Source organism: Echiichthys vipera (assembly GCF_963691815.1).
Source record: "Echiichthys vipera genome assembly, chromosome: 22".
Classification (NCBI taxonomy): domain Eukaryota; kingdom Metazoa; phylum Chordata; class Actinopteri; order Perciformes; family Trachinidae; genus Echiichthys; species Echiichthys vipera.
The window spans coordinates 3654031-3675378 of NC_139847.1; the positions used below are offsets into that span (position 1 = coordinate 3654031).

At 42.8% G+C, this 21348-nt stretch overlaps 1 protein-coding gene across 1 annotated transcript in view; it reads left to right on the top strand.

Annotated features, from left to right (window-relative positions):
* col4a5 (collagen, type IV, alpha 5 (Alport syndrome)) overlaps nucleotides 1-21348 on the top strand; it is a 59486-nt gene that overhangs the window by 12414 nt on the left and 25724 nt on the right. The window contains exons 2-12 of the mRNA XM_083937434.1: nucleotides 13618-13674; nucleotides 15167-15256; nucleotides 15408-15452; nucleotides 16171-16215; nucleotides 18586-18648; nucleotides 18865-18918; nucleotides 19075-19101; nucleotides 19757-19837; nucleotides 20942-21004; nucleotides 21142-21177; nucleotides 21271-21312. Of these exons, the coding sequence (XP_083793560.1) occupies nucleotides 13618-13674; nucleotides 15167-15256; nucleotides 15408-15452; nucleotides 16171-16215; nucleotides 18586-18648; nucleotides 18865-18918; nucleotides 19075-19101; nucleotides 19757-19837; nucleotides 20942-21004; nucleotides 21142-21177; nucleotides 21271-21312 (603 nt within the window). The remainder of the gene's footprint in view (nucleotides 1-13617; nucleotides 13675-15166; nucleotides 15257-15407; nucleotides 15453-16170; nucleotides 16216-18585; nucleotides 18649-18864; nucleotides 18919-19074; nucleotides 19102-19756; nucleotides 19838-20941; nucleotides 21005-21141; nucleotides 21178-21270; nucleotides 21313-21348) is intronic.

Sequence of the window (21348 nt, forward strand, 5' to 3'; positions counted from 1 at the left end):
CCCTGCTGGACATTAGAGAGAATGCAGCTTTAAGTGGAGTCTCCCCCTGCTGGACATTAGAGAGAATGCAGCTTTAACTGGAGTCTCCTCCTGCTGGACATTAGAGAGAATGCAGCTTTAAGTGGAGTCTCCCCCTGCTGAACATTAGAGAGAATGCAGCTTTAAGTGGAGTCTCCTCCTGCTGGACATTAGAGAGAATGCAGCTTTAAGTGGAGTCTCCTCCTGCTGGACATTAGAGAGAACGCAGCTTTAAGGCACTTCCAATCCATCCTCTTTCTTCCTCTATCTTTCTTTCCGTCTCTCGCTCGCCAACCCTCTTATCTGTTCATCTCCCGTGAGAGTCTGATGGCGAGCGGCGATAACAAACACAAAGCTCAGTGTGGTTAACGTGTCGTCAGCGCCTCGCGATGTACGAGTAAATGAAGTCATCGGAGCTGCTTCAGAGTGGCAGCAGGAAAGCTGTTTTGACTGACCGTACAGTGTGGGAGTGCATCTGTTTCTCTCCTCTTCTCTGTTTTTCCTCTCCTCCCTCGCTTCTTTTAATCTTCCACCTGTTTCTCGAATCACGCCGCTCAGGAGGAAACAGGGCTTCCCCTAAAAACCACATGGGAACAAACGGTATGAGAGAATGTGTGTGTGCTCTCTCTTTACATATTTCTGCGGGTAGAGTTACCACATCACCTTTTATGTACTCGTCTGGACGGAGTCGTTACAAAGTTCAAGCTATAGAAACATGACTGGCTTTCCCTCGGCTGGCCCTCTTCTTCACTCTCTGCTTTAAACGACGTTTGATGGAGTGTTTTAACCTTTTTTAGCAAGAGCGGCGGGCGGTGTCCTCAACTGTAACCATGCCGTTTAAGTGCCTATGGTCGTTATATTAATACCAATAAAAGAAGCATTTAATCTCCCCTTTGTTTTGGCAAAATACAACATTTTCAAAGTGTGGGCTACATGTGTGGGTCGAGTGGTCAGCACTGTCGCTCACAGTGAGAAGGTTCCAGGTTCGCATCCCGGCTGGGGCCCTTCTGTGTGGAGTTTGCATGTTCTCCCCGTGTCTGCGTGGGTTTTCTCCGGGTTCTCCGGTTTCCTCCCACAGTCCAAAGACGTGCAGGTGTTCGGTTCATTGATGACTCTAAATCACCCGTAGGTGTGAATGGTTGTCCGTCTCTGTTCGTCTCTATGTGTCCTGTGATAGATTGGCGTCCTGTCCAGGGTGGACCCCGCCTCACGCCCGATGTCAGCTGGGATCAGCTCCAGCCCCCCCGCGACCCCGACAGGGACAAGAGGTTGATGAATGAATGTTTGAAAGTCACCTACTCCCACAAATATGGACCAGTTCCTCATGTTGGGTCTTTAATGCTAATCCGTCTCTTAAGCAGCTAAATGCTCCACTATCTTCTAGTTGTTAGCTTTGTGTGTTTTTGTGCTGAGCAGTTGGAGGTTTCTCTTAGTGAAACAGGCCGTTTGTCTAGCTTTAAAACCAAAACAAAGAGTCGAAAGATGCTAAAGCGCTCCGTAGAGCTGCAGAGTCCCATTGCGTTCGTCACTTCGAGTGATCTTTGACCCGTTTTTTGTATAAAAAGATTGATTTGTGCAGTTTTAATCGAACTTTAAAGTGTAATTCCATGGTCTTTTTGGCATGAATACACATCAAATAGGCCGTCAAGACAGTTTTTTGGGTGAAATCCCGGACAAGTCGATGACCGAATGCTCTGGAGTTCAGTTCAATACTTTCCTCCTTGAACTGAACTCCAGTGCATTCGGTCATCGACTTGTTTGGGCCGCCTGTCAATATGAACAGAGCCGACTGTTAAAGCTTGTAGCCTTGTAAAACAGTCTCTTTTAATACACTCCGGGTTCTCTAACTATGTTGTTGCTGCTTTGTTTTCTGTGTAGGGACTCTTCTCATGCTGCTGCAGAGGTTTGGTGATATTTTGAGCAGCATTAGTGGTTAAAAAAGACCTTTGGGATGCGGTGAGTGCACTGCCCCATGCTAGTCAGTGTTAGCCATGTGTGGCTGTTAGCGACTCTCTTGGATTTCTCTGTTAGTAGGTCAAGATCGACAAAACAAACTGTCTCTGTGGCTTATTTGATGTATATTCATGTAGAAAAAGACCACGGGATGCAAATTACACTTTAACAATAGAGGTGGAATATCAAACGGCTGTTTTGTAGTTTAGTTCTTGGGACTTTTTCTCCTCCTTTAAGTCCAGTAAATGCATTTATTCATTTGTCCGCAAATCAAGGATCACAAATTTGCATTAAAGGGTTTATTCTTAAACTTTTACCCTTTATTTTTTCGTCCTTCTTCATCAGATATCGAGTCCCGGTCACATCCTAATAACCTGTACCGTACATTCAGTAGTCACAACACTGTTCTTACTGTACACTGAGCTGCACGCCGCTGTGTCTTAGTGTGTGTGTGTGTGTGTGTGTGTGTGTGTGTGTGTCTCAGGTGGAGCCTGGTCTTAGATAATCCCAGGTCAGTGTGCCGGCTGGTATGCGGATAAGCCTTTAGCATGCAGTTGGAGGATAATGTTCAGCAGCAGCAGCAAAGGTGCATGTTGGAGCATTTTTCACATTGTTTAGTGGCACAGACGGAGGCCGGGGGCACCTGATCCTACAGAAGACAAACCCTGCCGTGTTTTTAATTATCATAAAATAATTTAATGCCGGCAACACGATAGTAGGGTGGTGGTTAGCACTGTGGCCTCACAGCGAGAGGGTTGGTGCAGCAAACCTCTGCAGCAGCATGAGAAGAGTCCCTACACACAAAACAAAGCAGCAACAGCGTAGTTAGTGAAGCCAGAGTTTATTAAAGAGTGTTTTAAAGACTTACCTACTGGCCCCTGTACCAGCTCCTCTCATAGTAAAGTCCATTACAGTGGAAGGAGCCCATTGGTGCTTTTTTGTGTGTGTAGGGACTCTTCTCATGCTGCTGCAGAGGTTTGCTGTTATTTTCAGCAGCATTAGTGGTTAAAAAAGACCTTTGAATGCCTTCACCTTGCTGCCCCGAGCTAATCACTGTTAGCCACGTCCGGCTGTTAGCGACGCCCCAGGATTTCTCCGTAAATAGTTGTTACAAGGAAAAAAACGTCTTGATGGCTTATTTGATAAATGTATTTCTCAGACATTAATTATTGTTTTCATGGTCGATGAGTCTCTAGAGGCCAAGATGGCGTTCGACACATCATCACATCACGTTATAAAGCTGGAATCAGAGATTGTTTGGCGCTTTTTATGTAATTAATCCACTAATATTTGCTGGTTTTTAGAAAATACAAGTCTTGATGGCTTATTTGATGTTAATCAAGTGCCGAAAAACACGCCGTAATTACACTTTAATGTTTCACTTCCCCTCCGTTTCTCAGTGCAGAGCAAATACAAAGCTGCACAGTTAACACTCCACATTTCCACTGCTGCTGCTTCTGCTGCTTCTGCTGCTGCTGCTGCTGCTGCTGCTGCTGCTGCACTCCAGATGTGTCCGTCCTCATTAGAGGCAGCTTTAAGTGGATATGTAAGAGAAATGCAGGCAGGACAGGGACCTGCTGAGACCTGCCTCCTTCACAGGATCAGATCAAACGCACCGAGAAGAAGGATCTGAACCAAAGCGCTGACAGCAAACAGTCAGCGACTTTGTTACTCTTAGTTTCCAGAGGAAGTTTTTGCAGGAATAAATCGTGTTTCAGTCTGAAGTCTCTTTTTACTTGCATGCTTCACGCGCTCGTTACCGCCCCGGTGTGGCTAAGACGTGGAACTACAGGTGGACAGGTAGAGTCAGGGTATGGGCGGAGGTTTGTGGACACACCTTATGGTTCAACAGTACTAATTTTCAACATATTAGGGCTGCAACTAAAGATAAGTCTAATTACCGCTTAATATGACAATTATTCTCTAGATCAATTGATGAATTGAGTCGATAAAAGGTCCAAAAATACTTAAAGTCCAAGATGATGTTGTCTTTTGCACTCACACTGTCCTTCCGTCCCGTGCCCCGTGCTTTAGGGTCCTTGTCCCCCCCTCCTTCTTGCTGCCTATACGTCATCACGCCGTAACACGTCACACGCATTGATGACGTCATGGCGATGCGTGGCTTTGTTTCCAGATCTTTCCGTAGACCTCAGAGTTTTTGTGCGTCTTGTCGACTGTTTTTGAATCTTTTCATCGACCAAATCTGCAGTAAACACTCCACCTCCGCATCACACCAACGTGAACCTTTCACCGCCATTGTTTGAAATGTCCGCGCATGGTCCCTCCTTCTTTTTTCTACGTCCCAACAGGCGCACAGGAAATGACCTCAGAACCGCCGTAGGCCTCATGCTCGTACACGTGCGCACGCTCGTGCTCGTACATGTGCAAACGTGCTCTACAAAAGCCCACCTCTCCCAAACGGGCCGTGGACGGCCAGCTGCGCGGAGCGGTTGCACTCACACTGGTCAAACGCACTAGGCTTGACCTGAAAAAACGGTTTTGGCCCGGACAGTGTGAGTGCGCCCTAAATGTCTTGTTTTTTATATTTGTCAATTTATTAGGATTTTAAAGAGAGAGAAGAAGAAAATCAACATATTTGAGACGCTGAAAACAGCATTTTCTGACATTTTTGCATGAAAACATCACAATGAATCGATCAGTTATGAAAACAGTTGGTGATTGATTAATCACTGCAGCTTTATTCCTGTTTTAACGTGACATTACCTCTTCCTGGTGCAAAAGCCTGAATCTCAAGTGGCGACTGTGACAGCAGCAGACTAACGTCCAGTTGTGGGCGTTGAGTTCGGGTGTAAACACACTTTTTCCCCACGGCCTTTTCCCACTCAAGTTCAGAGCAGGAGATTCTGCATCCTCTCTGCCTGACTATCTCCCAGATAAAGCATCAGGACAACCAGTGCTATCTTGTTTTGTCTACAGCCGAGGCTCCTGGGTAAATATTGAGGTTAGGCTGCGGCTCATCTAAACACATGCACCTCCAGCGGCGTTCAGGTTTAAGGAAGCATGCAGGAAGGCAGTTTGCTCGAGAGTTTACGCGGATGTCGACCTTTAGGGCAAAGTCGGATTTGTTTACAGCTAAACTGGCTGGAGAGGGTTGCTGGTTCGGATCCCGGCTGGGCCCTTCTGTGTGGAGTTTGCATGTTGTCCCCGTGTCTGCGTGGGTTTTCTCCGGGTTCTCCGGTTTCCTCCCACAGTCCAAAGACGTGCAGGTGTTCGGTTCATTGATGACTCTAAATCACCCGTAGGTGTGAATGGTTGTCTGTCTCTGTTCGTCTCTATGTGTCCTGCGATAGACTGGCGTCCTGTCCAGGGTGGACCCCGCCTCACGCCCAATGTCAGCTGGGATCGGCTCCAGCCCCCCCCGCGAGACAGGGACAAGCGGTTGAGGATGAATGAACAAACTGGCTCATTTATTCTCTTGTGATTGACAGCAGGAGGTGATTAGAGACACAAGCTCCTCGCAGGTCCTGATGAGACCAAACACTTCACAGGAAATGTCTCGATCTGAACCCTGAGATGCGGGGAAGTTGAAAGGAGAGCGGAGGGATTTTTCCTTAAACATAGACTCATTTGTTCTGCTGCAGCGCCTCGCGTCCAGACCGCTGGACCGAAGCCCTGAAAAAAAGGTTCATGATTGTATAAAAACAGGCGGGTCACACCCCGGAGGAAGAACAACCCGGACCACACAGACTTGTCTGTTTTTGCAGCAACAGTTTCTGACGGTGAACCTGAATGCATCGTGATCTTATGACTTCAAAAGTGTCTGTAGAAAGAAAAGATGTTCTCTCTCTCTCTCTCTCTCTCTCTCTCTCTCTCTCTCTCTCTCTCTCTCTCTCTCTCTCTCTCTCTCTCTCTCTCTCTCTCTCTCTCTCTCTCTCTCTCTCTCTCTCTCTCTCTCTCTCTCTCTCTCTCTCTCTCTCTCTCTGTCTCTCTCTCTGTCTCTCTCTCTGTCTCGGTGTATCCTCGGGCTACACACACACATCCAGGTATTCAGCTAGCAGGACGCCGCTCCCCCTCTCTAATTTCTCGTCGCCCGTAGCTACGACGCGCCGTGCCAAGTGGTGATGTATGTGCAGGGTTTGCGGAGAGACGGTAGAGGGGGGCATGTTTTAACCTGTGTCAGACAGGGCTGGGCCGGGTGAGGGTGGGCTGTCACATCAACCCAGGGGAAGGAATTCAACCCCTCCCTGCTAACGAGCTCCACGTGAGCACATCCTCTGGAACAAACACTGATAGAGAAGCGATCGCGCTTTTCTAGATCTGCAAACCTGCAAACTGCATCAAGAACTGTGAGAATTATTTGGGGTATTTTGAAGTGCAGTGTGTGAAGTACTTAAAGCACCTAAAAACAGGCGCACGCAACGAAATCTATGTCAGAGTAAATGCGTGCTTCAGCAGCTGCAGCACAAAGTAGTAAAGAGTGTAAATACAAAATATGCACAGTGCCGAAACATATTAAACCTATATTATAAAAGTATACCCTAAATTAATCTTCCCTATGGTCACCAGTAAAAGTGGAAATCTTACGACAGCGTACAGAGTCGAAGGACGGGAATATCCTGAGGAAATATTTAATATATTTCAAAATTAAAACTGTAAATTTACAATAAAATTAAAATATTCTCTGTGAAAAATGCTGTAAATTAACAAACAAATCCAATCAAATATTCTAAATATTCTCTGAGATTAAAGTTGTACATTTACAATCAAATCAAATCAAATTTTCTCTGAGATTAATGTTGTAAATTAAGATTATTTTTACCTTGCTGTCACAAAAAGTAGTCCCAAAGGAAAGGACTAATAACTACCAACTCAAAATACCCAAAACATCCCTTTAAGCACTTAAGCGATCCTATAAAAGCATGGTGAAGTGATAAAAAGCACCGTCATTTTGAACAATATGGCATAATATTAGTATATATTTGTATATTAGTATTCATTCATCATTCATCTTCAACCGCTTGTCCCTGCTTGCGGGGGGGGGGGGGGGGGGGGGGGATCCCAGCTGACATTGGGCGTGAGGCGGGGTACAGCCATATTCGCACGGGACCTCAGGAAATGACCGAACCGAGTCTGTGTTTTGCGGCGCTTTTCTCGGTTTTACTGACGTTATCTGTCGAAACGCGTTCATCCATATCATCCATCTCTCACTAAGGGATTTGAGCTCTTTCTGTGGATGCGTCCCCATGCAGCCTAGGGATCAAGAAAGTATTTTTGTATTCTGTAAAAGGCCGCCAAAACCTTCATTTATAACTGTGCCTACATTACCCACAATGCAACGTGACTACGGACAGTTCAGACGAAGATTTGTAGTTTACAATATAGCTGTAGTTTTGTGTTACTGTTAATTACTGATGAACGAACACACTCCTGTAGGTGATGATGCTCCCATACAATGACGTGTGTGTGTGTGCGTGTGTGTGTGTGTGTGTGTGTGTGTGAGAGAGCAAGGCAGAGGTAGAGAGAGAGGGTGAGTTATTATAGTTGTAGTTTTTTGTGTTACTGTTAATTACTGATGAACAAACACACTCCTGTAGGTGATGCTGCTACCATACAATGACGCGCGTGTGTGTGTGTGTGTATGTGCGTGCGTGCGTGCGTGCGTGTGTGTGTGTAAGAGCAAGGCAGAGGTAGAGAGAGAGGGTGAGTTATTATAGTTATAGTTTGGTGTTACTGAACAAACACACTCCTGTAAGTGATGCTGCTCCCATACAATGACATATGTGTGTGTGTGTGTGTGTGTGCGTGCGTGCGTGTGTTAGTGTGCGTGCGTGCGTGCGTGTGTGTGTGAGTGTGTGTCTAAGGACCTGTTTAGATTAAGGTTTTAATTCCAAACACTTCCCAGAATGTGTGTGTTTGTGCATAACGCAGTATTTCTGCAGAGAAGAATGTAAAAGTGCCACTTACGTCTCATTGGTTGAGAGAAGGCTGCGGTGTGGAGCCGCAGAGTTCTGCTCCCTGCAGGTGTCTCTCAGCGGGAGGTCACTCGGGGTCAACGTTCATTAGACCAAATGAAAAGAGAGGAGAGGAGAGAAAATTGCGTTCAGAAGAAAGAAGAATTCACGGGAATATCAATGGAATTCCTGGACCCCGGCACTGTGGCACGTGTGTGTGTGTGTGTGTGTGTGTGTGTGTGTCTGTGTGTGTGTGTGTGTGTGCGTGTGTGTGTGTGTGTGGGACAGTTGGGGGTCTTCCTCTTCCAAAGGGCCCTTTAGTCAAAACACACATGGGCGGATTTTTTTTGTGTGAAAATATTTGGTTTGGTCGTCACAGTCCAACTGCGATGAAAGAGATCGAGAACACACACTTTATACACACACACACACACACGCACACACACACACACACACGCACACACACACACACACACACACACACACACACACACACACACACACACACAGTTGTAAATTTACAAGAAAATTTATGGAAATTTATGAGAGAAATCTCAAATATTCAAAAAATTAAAGTTGTTAATTAACGAGAACATTTTTAAAGATATTTCTAGAACTAAACTTGTAAATTTTACAATAAAAAACTTCAAATATTCTCTGAGATTAAATAAAGTAAATTCAGAAACAAACTCTGATAAATGTATATTAAAGTCACATCGTCCTGTCGTCCAGAGTAACAACTGATACTGACGATAACAGATAGGAACCAAATAGATTTGATTTAAAGGCATTTCTACTAATATATAAATGTGTGTTTGTGTGTGTGTGTGTGTGTGTGTGTGTGTCTGTGTGTTTGTGTGGGTGTGTGTGTGTGCTGGAAAGTAGAAGTTATTAGCTGGGGGGGTTTCACACAATCAGTGTTTGTGTGTATTAATGATGGAAATACACTCTGTCTTTGCAGCTGTGTGTATTGTTTATGACAGTACTTACAGTGTGCACATGTGTGTGTACCCATGCATAAGTGTGTGTGTGTGTCTATGCATTAGTGTGTGTGTGTGTGTGTGTGTGTCAGTCTTTGATGAGCGGGGGAATTCCAGTCTTGCCAGTCTAATCGCTCCCCCTCCTCCCCCTCCTCCTCCCCCCTCCATCACTCTGTACGCACCTTTTTCGCTTTTCAACGCCGTTTTTTATTTATGTACTCAACTCAACTCTGCTACGCTGTTTTTTCACATCTTTATCGTAGTTTAAAGACATCAATTTATGCCGCTGACGATCATTTACTCTCCTCATCATCATCTTGATGATGTCAAGCGTGCCCCGTCAGTGTGAGAGCTGTACCTGTGCAGGTGTGACTCTGACTGTCACTCCCTGTCCTGTACGGACCTCCAGTGGCGCTGCAGCGGGCCGGTCGGGGCCTGTCAGAGCACACGGGCCTGGCTTTTCCTGCCCTCGGGGCCTGATGGGAAAAAAGAAAGAAAAAGAAAAGTGGGGCGGAGGTAAGGAGAGAGGGAGGGAGATGATGGAGAGAGCTAAAAGACAGATACAGACAGAGGGAGTGGAGCAAATATCTGCAGCTCACTGACCTCTCTAAGTGGATTACATGCCCCGTCAGTGCTGTGGGGGGGAATGAGAGGGGGAGAGAGAGAGAGAGAGAGAGAGAGAGAGAGAGATGCCTTTAACACCGATTTCCCCTCTGTTCTGTCTTTCATTTCACCCAAAAAGGAAACAGAACACATCAGTACACAGTGTGACACGTCTGCCTGAATACTAGTGATTAATCTGTGATCGTGGGCGACACGGTGGTATAGTGGTTAGCACTGTCGCCTCACAACAAGAGGGTTCCTGGTTCTGTGTGGAGTTTGCATGTTGTCCCCGTGTCTGCGTGGGTTTTCTCCGGGTTCTCCGGTTTCCTCCCACAGTCCAAAGACGTGCAGGTGTTGGGTTCATTGATGACTCTAAATCACCCGTAGGTGTGAATGGTTGTCTGTCTCTGTTTGTCTCTATGTGTCCTGTGATAGACTGGCGTCCTGGTGGACCCCGCCTCACGCCCGATGTCACTGTAAATAAAATTGAAATGATATATATATATTTATATATCAAGAGATGACCTATATCAGGATAGAAGATTTTGACTTTAAACTCACTAAAGCATTTTAATATCTGACATATTTGACCTGCGTAAGATGTTTCATACGTTCATTGATGCAGCTGGATTTGTGAGGTGTCCGTACTTTTGTGTGTGTGTGTGTGTGTGTGTGTGTGTGTTTGTGTGTGTCCGTACTTTTTCCCCTAACAGCATTTCTTTGGATAGAGAGGGGCTGAAGTGAGCGCTTTTTAATCCGTGTGAAGTTCATATTCATGGTTAATTTGAGAGGAAAAAGTGTGTGTGTGTGTGTGTCTGTGTGTGTGTGTGTGTGTGTGTGTGTGTGTGTGTTTGACTTCCTGTTCGACTCCCTATAACACAGCTGATGCTGCTTTAAGTGGAACTCTATGAGTGTTTTAAAGCCTCGGTGGAGCAAGTGAGCTCCATCATGCTCCTCTGGATAAACACATGTGGAAGAGGGGGAGAGAGAGAAGGAGGGATGAGTGTAGAGACAGCAGGAAAACAGAGGGATGAAGAGAGAGAGAGAGAGAGAGAGAGAGAGAGAGAGAGAGATGGAGGTGAAAAGAGTGTGAGCTGCAGGCCTGGGCGTGGGAGAGCAGACTGCATTGAGCTGAAGCAGACCAGAGACTAATCTGGAGATTCAGGGCTTGTAAAAACAGCTCCACACACACACACACACACACACACACACACACACACACACACACACACACACACACACACACACACACACACACACACACACACACACACACACACACACACACACACACACACACACACACACACACACACACACACACACACACACACACACACACACACACACACACACACACACACACACACACACACACACACACACAAATGTATTCAGGCATGTGTGTGTGTGTGTGTGTGTGTGTGTGTGTGTTGGTAACCCCTCCACCCTCCAGGTCAGATTTGTGTTTACCGCTGACTCAATGCGACATTCTGCGTCATTTTATAATCCGTAAATAGAACCCCGCGTGTGTACGCATTATACTAAAAGTGGGAATCAAACCCTCAACCCTGGCCGTGAACAGTGCTGAACATATTATCAGATACGTACTTCAGTGTGCCGTTGGCGACCCGGCCGCAATGTTGAAAACAGTCGCGCTAAAACCAAGTTCAGACGCGTCTTTACGTCAGTTCGACCGAGTCCGTGGCTCTTAGACGGATCTCGATGCGGCCGCGGCTCTGGACGGACCAATCACAACTGTTAGTCTCATGCGGGGCGTGTTTAAGACGCTGAACGCCGTCACTAAGTCACCAGGATCACGAAACTCCCATCAAACGGTCAAACTAGGCGGCGCTGATCAAATATTAATCCAGATTTGTGTGTTTCACAGCTAAAATGAAGGGCTGGACACAAATGTTGGACTACTATTTGACTATTTGGATATTCGCCCGTTGGTTTTTTGTTTTTTTACAATTTTCAGAACTGTAGAATAACGGGTGACAAGGTGGTGTGGTGGTTAGCACTGTTGCCTCACAACGAGAGGGTTCGAATCCCAGCTGGGGCCCTTCTCTGTGTGGAGTTTGCGTGTTCTCCCCGTGTCTGCGTGGGTTCTGGATTCTGTATCTGCGTTCTGTTCGTCTCTATGTGTCCTGTGATAGACTGGCGTCCTGTCCAGGGTGGACTCGCTTCACGCCCGATGTCAGCTGGGATCGGCTCCAGCCCCCCTGCGACCCCGACAGGGACAAGCGGTTGAAGATGAATGAATGAATAGAATAACAATATCCTTAGAAAGAGATGTTTAGACCCTGGTAGCGTCAACGATAAAGTTGTTCTACATACTACAAGCGTGGCTGCATGTTTGGCTTAAAAACGTGTTCGTTCACGGTCAAACTGCACCAACAACGTAGTTAGCAAACCGCTACCAGCTCCTCTCATAGTAAAGTCCATTACAGTGGAAGGAGCCCATTGGTGCTTTGTTTTGTGTGTAGGGACTCTTCTCATGCTGCTGCAGAGGTTTGCTGTTATTTTCAGCAGCATTAGTGGTTAAAAAAGACCTTTGAATGCCTTCACCGTGCTGCCCCGAGCTAATCACTGTTAGCCACGTCCGGCTGTTAGCGACTCTCCAGGATTTCTCCGTTAATAGTTGTTGCACGGAAAAAACTTTCTACAAGGCTTATTTGATGTATGTGAGTACTGAAAAAGACCAATGCGATGATTTTTGCGGCGGAATTAGACTTTAATTATTGTTTTCATGGTCACTGAGTCTCTAGAAGCCAAGATGGCGTTCGACACATCATCACATCACGTTATAAAAAGCTGGAATCAGAGATTGTTTGGGCGCTTTTTATGCGATTAATCCACTAATATTTGCTGTTTTTTGCATCTCAAATGTGATAATTTGCAGCTTTTCTGTGTTTTAGATCAATATAATTGAATGTCTGCAGGTTTTGGACCGTTGGTCTCACAAAACAACACTAGAAAGACTAGAAGACAAGGAAAAAAGTGTCGCTTGCACTCTAGGAAATGATAACGACCAAAAAAAACGTGACACCATGAAAAGACACAGACACAAACACCGACACACGAAGGGTTTCGCAGACACAGAAGAATGCTGACTCGTCTGCTGTCCTTTTTTCCTCGCGCACGCTCGGCCTCATCGTCTTTCTCACAACCTGGCTGCTTGGCATGCGTGCAATCGATGCCCGTCTGGCATTCGCTGTGTCAACAAGCATGGGAAAAGTTAATCAACAGCCTGGCACTCCCTGCTCCCTGCTCCCCGCTCTCCCTTTAACCCTCGCCCTCTCCCTCTGAACAGCGTCTCCTGCTGAGAAAACTGAAGTGTTTTTGGAGATAAATTTGTTTTACGTTAGATTAGAAATAAAAAAGCTGTTTTATTTGAGGTCGACGTGTTGTTTGGGTCCTCGCTGACCTCGCGTCTCATCAATAAACACAGCGTTTCTCCTCCTGTGTGGGAAGAAACGCTGTCGTGCAGCACGCCGCAGTGTAATGACGGAGCGCCCTCTAGTGGCTCTCGGGCGGTATCCGCATCAAACTGTCCACTTCTCCCTAAATATATGCATAAATTAACACAGATCATATTGATATTGATATTCTTAGATGCTGCCGGAGTCAAAAAACAAAGAAAATCTACTTTATTTTACAAGGAAAATTCCCCCAAGGTGATTTTCAGCAGCTGCATCTTTATTTTATTGAATAATCGATGAAGTATTTGGTCTTTAAAATGTCAGAAAATGGTGAAAAATGTTTGTGATGTCTATAAAAGTCCTGTTTTGAAAATCTAAAACCCACAGATATTAATGCAAGATGAAATCAAACAGAGAAAAGCAGATAATCTCCATATTTGAGAGGCTGAAAACATCATTTTCCGCCATTTTTTTGCATGAAAATGATCAAAATAGTTGATTAATTTTCCTCCGATCTACTTATCGATTAGTCAGTTAATTGCTGGAGCTCTAATATATATATTTATATATATTTATAGGGTGATCCGTCCTCTTTCTTGTCTGCGTGTGTGTGTTTGTGGTGCCAAATTTCCTCACGAGACAGAGACAACGAGTCGGATAAATAAAGATAATATCAAATTGTTCAAACAGACGTCCTCATCTGTCTTTTTCCTGTCGTCCCAACAGGCTTGCAACGGTTGTGCGGGATCCAAATGTGACTGCAGCGGAGTGAAAGGAACCAAGGTGGGCAAAATGACACGCGCATTCTGCGTATCAGGCACTTTAACGTTAAATAAGATGCTTTATAACACACTAATAAACACTTCTGGTCTGGTTACAACTACTTTTATAAAGTATAGTGTTTGTCAAGAATCAGAACTCGCCATATTTTATATTGTAACAAATGTATTTTACTATAATGTAATTTATTGTCTGTTTAGCCTCCACATAGGACTTATAGCGGTTTACATTATAGGGTGTTTTAAAGCACATACTAAATGAGTTTACTCCGCTTTAAGATGATGAAAACGAGGGGAAGTGGGTGGTTTGCTATCTGTCTTCTCACGCCACCAGACTCCATTAACACAAACAGCAGTTTAACCTCACTGAACACAGGAAGTGTTGGTTTGTTTGGGAGTTTTGTTGGTTACATAACCTTTTAAAAACACCAAAGTCACACAATAACACAAACTAACTAACCGATTGTGGTTAAGGGCGCACTCCCACTGTGCGTCCGCCCCGTGCCCCGTGCTTTAGGGTCCTTGTCCCCCCCTCCAGGCCCGTTTGTACTCACACTACCTGGGCCTCGGAGAATGCTTCTTGCTGCCTATACGTCATCACGCCGTAACACGTCACACGCATTGATGACATCATCGCGATGCGTGGCTTTGTTTCCAGATCTTTCCGTAGACCTCAGAGTTTTTGTGCGTCTTGTCGACTGTTTTTGAATCTTTTCATCGACCAAATCTGCAGTAAACACTCCACCTCCGCATCACACCAACGTGAACCTTTCACCGCCATTGTTTGAAATGTCCGCGCATGGTCCCTCCTTCTTTTTTCTACGTCCCAACAGGCGCACAGGAAATGACCTCAGAACCGCCGTAGGCCTCGTACACGTGCGCACGCTCGTGCTCGTACATGTGCAAACGTGCTTTACAAAAGCCCACCTCTCCCAAACGGGCCTTGGACGGCAAGCGTACCGCTCCTTGACGCGGTACGGTTGCACTCACACTGGTCAAACGAATGAAATAGACTTTACCCGTTAAACGTGCTCGGGCACGGTACGGATGGACAGTGTGAGTGCGCCCTAAGTCCCTGTTTTGGTCAATGGAGTCTGGTGGCTTTGAAGAGAGCAGTGACGGATAGTTCCCCGTCAGGAAGAGCTGTCTGACAGCAAAGTAAAGCGGTAAAAATACAAATATAAAGTGGGGATGGGCGTCTTTTATGGTCATTCTAAGGGATCAAGATACCATGGCATAAAATTGCATCATCTAAATTGATAATAAGCACAAACTGACTCAAATGTCTTAATTTAACAGTCAATGTGTCGCTGTAAAACAAAATGTCTCTGTAATTTCACTTAAAACTCTTCATTTAGCGCTAAAGTTCTTAATAAAATGAATAAAAATACTAACCAGAAAGCATGTTATATTGTGATATTTGTGCCTTTAATGGGAGAACTTGGTAGTGCATGTGTACACCTGTGTGTTTACTGTATCTGTGTCTCTGTGTGCAGGGTGAGCGTGGTTTCCCAGGTCTGACCGGGCAGCCAGGGGTCCCGGGATTCCCCGGACCCGAGGGGCCGATCGGACCCAGAGGAGAGAAGGTGGGTTGAGGAGGTTTTACTGGAACAGATGCGATTTCTAGTTCGGACGAGTACAGTTTTAACTCCTTTTCCCAAGTATTGAGGTAGACTTTTGGTGTGTTGGTCACAAGATAAATAATTAATCCAGTTAAATGCCTTTTCTTCCTCTCAGGGTAGCGATGGACTTCAAGGATTATATGGTCCAAAAGGAATAAGAGTGAGTATATTGTTATTTTTGTTATTTTTGCCGTCTCTTATCTTGCAAACAGCAGCGTCACACGTCTCACTTCTCAACACAACTCTCTCTAACGAGGTTGATACATGTGTCTATTAGTCAGTTTCCTGAATTCAGACTGATTCCTATGGTATAATAATAAATAGTTTGAGTTCAGGTTTTATTTGTGTTGTTTTAAATGTGTAAATGTCCACAGTTGTCACAACATTAAAGGGGTTTCAGGTTGTAATGTCCTCATCTGACCAGCAGGTGTCCCCATTTCACCATGAACAAACTCCCAGCTCATAAGTCATACACTGATTTATTATTCTTGCCAACTTTTATTTACATAAGTGTAAGCGTAAGCAATAAGCTAAATGCCTCTTTTAATTATCTCTAACTAATTTTTTGTTTTTCTGTCAGTACATAAAAAATATTGAATCTTGAACCATTAAAAATGCCACAAAATGTTCATATATGAGTGCAGATTTTGCCTAAATGCATTTTATTTTTATTGCTTTATTAGTTTATGACTATTTTAAATGCATTATATTATTTTCTGTCTATTTTCTCACCTTCTCGGCTATGGTTGCCTCCTTGGTTTGAATTTGACATTTTCTTATTGACAAAATGAAATGTGTGACATTTGCAGAAATTTGAGAAATAATTATAAAAAAGAAGAAGAAGAAACTTAAAGCTTTCATTGTTACCTTTCTAACAGGGACCATCGGGACTGCCAGGATTTCCAGGAACGCCAGGACTTCCAGTGAGTTTCCCCCCCAGATCATAACAATCAGGGATGGAAAGAGCACTAGTGTCAGATTTTAATCAAGTATAAGTTCTGTTTTAAATTGGTAAAAATGTAATTAAATAAAAGTAGGTAAAACAAAAAGCAGGAATAAAAACACGTACAGAAACAACCAAAAACATTGTATGAAAACACCAAAATGTTGTATAAAAACACGCAAAAATGTTGTATTAAAACACAAAAAACATTATATAAAAACACCCAAAAACAGGGAATAAAAACACCAAATACATTATATAAAAACACCAAAAATGGGGTATAAAAACACCAAAAACGGGGTATAAAAACACCAAAAATGGGGTATAAAAACACGCAAAAATGTTGTATAAAAACACCAAAAACGGGGTATAAAAACACCCAAAAATGGGGTATAAAAACACCAAAAACGGGGTATAAAAACACCAAAAACGGGGTATAAAAACACCCAAAAATGGGGTATAAAAACACAAAAAACAGGTATAAAAACAACCAAAATGGGGTATAAAAACACCCAAAAATGGGGTATAAAAACACCAAAAACGGGGTATAAAAACACCCAAAAATGGGGTATAAAAACACCAAAAACGGGGTATAAAAACACCCAAAAATGGGGTATAAAAACACCAAAAACGGGGTATAAAAACACGCAAAAATGTTGTATAAAAAACACAAAAAACGTTATATAAAAAACACCAAAAACGTTGTTTTTATACAACATTTTTAGGTGTTTTTATACTTGTTTTTGATGTATAAAAACACCTAAAAATGTTGTATAAAAACAACGTTTTAACTAACTAAAAACGGGGTAACTAACTAACTCGACTAACTTAGAATAGAATTAGAATAGAATTGATTTTTTAGGACAAAACAGTTTTGCAGATTTCAAGAATTGGCAATAATGAATAGCAAAAACAGTCAAATATTAAATAGTCAAGTCCGGGTTATCTTCGCAAACAGCAGCACGCACTCCTCACTGAAGGTAAAAGTACTTTAGTAAATATATTTTAGTATTAATTATTTATTTATTACTTTTTCACCACTTCTATCTGAGAATCGCGAAGGTTACCTAGCAACACTGACGTTCTAGCACGACGTTCTATTTCCATGGCTACAGCGGTCAGACTGAGTTTACTGTAACGTTAGCTTACCTGTTTGACGATATCTGCTCCAGGTTTAACTTTTATTATAATTTATTATTATTATATTATAATAATTTGAATAATAGTCCACTCAGCCTCTCTGGTCCCGGGTTATCTTCGCAAACAGCAGCACGCACTCCTCACTGAAGGTAAAAGTTCCCTCCGTTTGAAAGCACAATTAGCATTTTTAGCGTTAGCATGTTAGCTCCGTCACGACGTGTGCACCTGTTGTGGGTGTGTTTGATTTGAGCTTTAAAACCGTGATTAATTAAGTTAGGAAGAAACTATTAAAGCTTAAACATATTTCCAGTTATGTTATAAATACCTTTACTTTTGTTCCATTCTCGTGTTTTTAACCGGTAACGCAAGTACAGGAACTACTTAAGAAAAATTTAAAAATAAAATACAGTAAACTTTTTTTTTTAAATATTACTCTAATTAACAAAAACCTTTTTTGTAAATTGTTACTTCCACCCCTGTCTTTTTTTGCTTTTATTGTTTAAAAAAACAAACTATATTATTTAGCAAAAATCATGTCAGGTGCACACGAGTAGCCTACACAACTTCACAATAAAAATATTTTTATATATTATTTAGCAAAGATCATGTCAGGTGCACACGAGTAGCCTACACAACTTAAATAAATTATTGTACTTCACTATAAAAATATAGATATATATTATTTAGCAAAAATCATGTCAGGAGCACATGAGTAGCCTACACAACCTTCACAATATTAAAAATATAGATATATTGCATGAGACAACTATTTTAAATAAGTTGAAAATAATACAACATAAGTAACTGAACATTTTAAAATAAAGAAATCAATGGTTGACATTAGAAAAGAGCAACTCATTTGGCTTCAGGGAGGTTTTATCAAACTTGTTTCTGTAATTTTCTAAGAACCTGTTGCTTTATTTATTGTTTTTAAACTCAGGAAAGTGAATTATTGGATTAAATCCCATCAAAAAAAAGATGTTTATGAGCCTAAAAAACCTGTTTACAGAATGCACAGTAAAATAAGAGAGATTTCTTAACTCATATTGTCATAATGAATTATATATATTTAAGACTAAAAGCAAAAACAGTGGCAATACTGGTATTGATCATTTAAATGTAAATAAAAATTAAAAGCAGACCACACTACTTTGCCAAAAACTCTACCATGTGTGTGATTTAACTTCCTGTTTACGTTGTGTTTCCTCAGGGTCTGCCCGGCCAGGATGGACCTCCAGGCCCCAGAGGAGTGGCGGGGTGCAACGGTACAAAGGTATCTGATCAAAAGTCCTTCAGAAAACTTTAAAAAAAAACAACAAACTATTGTGTACAAATTACAATAAATAAGATACATGCTGAAGGAACAGGAGTTCAGCAAAATGAGAACGCTAAATTGTGCCAGCCTTGAATATCTTTACATAGTGTCACTTTATTGTATATATTATATATTATGTGTGTTTTAAATGTGTTCCTCTGTCAACCTCTCCAGGGTGAGAGAGGTTTCCCAGGAAGTGGAGGAATCCCCGGACAACAAGGACGGCCGGTGAGTTTGAGAAAGTTTGCTGTGTTATCAGAGTCATCTCATCTTCAGATGCTCTGATTCTCCGGCACGCTCCATCGTCCCCTCACTCGTGAACATCAGACTGTTTAACACAATTAATTTTCCTCTTTAACATCTACTTCGTTCTCTCCTTTCTAGGGTCCACCTGGTCTGCCAGGACAAAAGGTGAGTGTGGGACAACTTCCAGCTTTTATCATTCTTATTGAAACAACCATCCAAGCTCTGGTTTCAGGTCTGAGCAGCCGAGGTCACTCAAAACACCTGTGTGTGTGTTGGGTCATGGACAGGTAGATAGAATCAGGTGCAAGCAATTAAAACTAATGAAATGCTGTGAAGGCACATAAAGGAAAATATGTGTCAGTACATGGACTCGAGCGTCACATGTCACAAGATAAGAAGAAGATAAAACTAACATGCATACAATTAGAAAAAACTAAATAAATATGTGACAAGTCATTAATCTGCAATGTCAATAAAAAACAAACATGTATATTTATTAACCCTTCTCTTGGTTTAGTGTTGCATTGTAGCCTATTCTATCATACTGCGCTGCATTAGAGTAAAATAAGATCTGCACACGAAGTTCTCCCTCTGTTTTATCGTCTGTTCTTTAGTTAAGTTATAAAATTGATTTCATTAGAAGCTTATATGATTTGGAGCATTTCCTTTTTAATATAATCTAGAAGAAATCTGCAAATCTGCAAAACAAACCAGGAAACAGTGTCTTTTATTTTGAAATAAACAAAAGTGAGAGAAAAGTGGTGAGAAAAATGTTTTTTTAGCTCGTCGTCACCGCTGATGTCACATGTCTCCTCCACAGGGCGACCCCGGCGATGTCATCTCCACCAACCGCTTTGGAGAGAACGGAGCTGTGGGATTACCCGGTTTGCCAGGAGTTCCTGTGAGTTTTTGGGTTTTTTAACGTTTTAAAACTTTGTTCAAACACACTTGAAAGTTTATTTAGTTGCCAAAGATGTCCGGCTACATTTGCTGTATTGCAAAGATGAAATTCAGCTTCAGCCGATCCAGAATATTAGTTATGGTGTCATGAACGTTACAGAAATAACGGACCCAATGCAGACACGGACACGAAGTAAAAGTACAAACAAACGTTAAATGAATACAGGGTAAACAGGTAACACAAATGACAAGACGGGCGAGCTAAAAACAGGAACGAGGAGACGACGGAAGAATCAGGGAGACGGACGAGGAAACAGGAACACGGGTAAACTACGGAGAGAGAGAAAAACAAAACAGGATTAGAAAATACTTAAAGACGGGGAGCGTGATAACCACAACGAGAAAGGGGATGCCAATCCGGGGGGAATAGTTTTACCAGTGAAGGATCTACAACGGTCCGGCGCTGCATGCCTGTCCGCACAGGGTATGAACAGTGATCCAGGTGATCAGCGTAACAGGCTGCAGCTTGGGGGGGAACGCCTACCGGACCTAGACAAACATGAACACACACAAGCAGGGATACACAGACAGAGGGAGACAAATTCAAACAAAAGGAAGAGAGGAGGGTACTGACAGAACCGAGTCTTGACATAGGTTGTCTAAAAAGACCAACTTCAAAGGGGAAAACTGTTCGTTGAAGTATATTGTTAATGTGGATATGTCCTTTTTTTTATTTAGATTTATTTTTTCTAGTTTGTTTTTCAGTTCAATTCTTTTTAAAATCCAAGAAAGTAATATCATTGATTTATTTAAGAGGTTAAATAAATCAATGATATTACTAAAAGTCCGTGAGTAATCGTGTTAATATAATAAATCGTAATCTCAGTTTAAAATAATTACGATTTTGATGATTTTTGCCATAAACGAGCAGCTTTAGGGAAACGGACGTCATCTTTCAGAGCATGAAATCTTTATAAATCAAACAAATATGAAAATAAATTAATATTTCAAACACTCTTAATATAACTCTCTATGCCTTTTCACTCTAAAATAATGCTTTAAAGACTTTTTTTGAAATGACGTTTCTCGTGTGTTTGTGACTCAGGGAAGTCCAGGACTCTCCGGTTCGCAAGGTCCCCTCGGCCCCCCAGGACCCAGAGGTTACGAGGTAACGGCTGCTGCTGCAGAACCATATATCTGATTGTATTTCATGTTATTTTTTGTTACGTGACCGAGCGAACAATTAGAGCTGTTGACGTGAATGCTATGTATCCAACAATATTGTTTTCTGGGGTTGCCTTCCAGGGTCGTCCAGGTCCTCCAGGTCCTCCAGGACCAAAGGTGAGTTCAAACATCGATGATAGACGGAAAAATGACTTCATTTCTCATTGCAGACGTTTTTGAAACTGAGTGTTTTCCTGTTTTCTCCAACAGGGAAACATGGGACTGAACTTCCAAGGACCCAAAGGAGAGAAGGTATTTACTGTGTGACCGAACGTTCGATCTGCATCT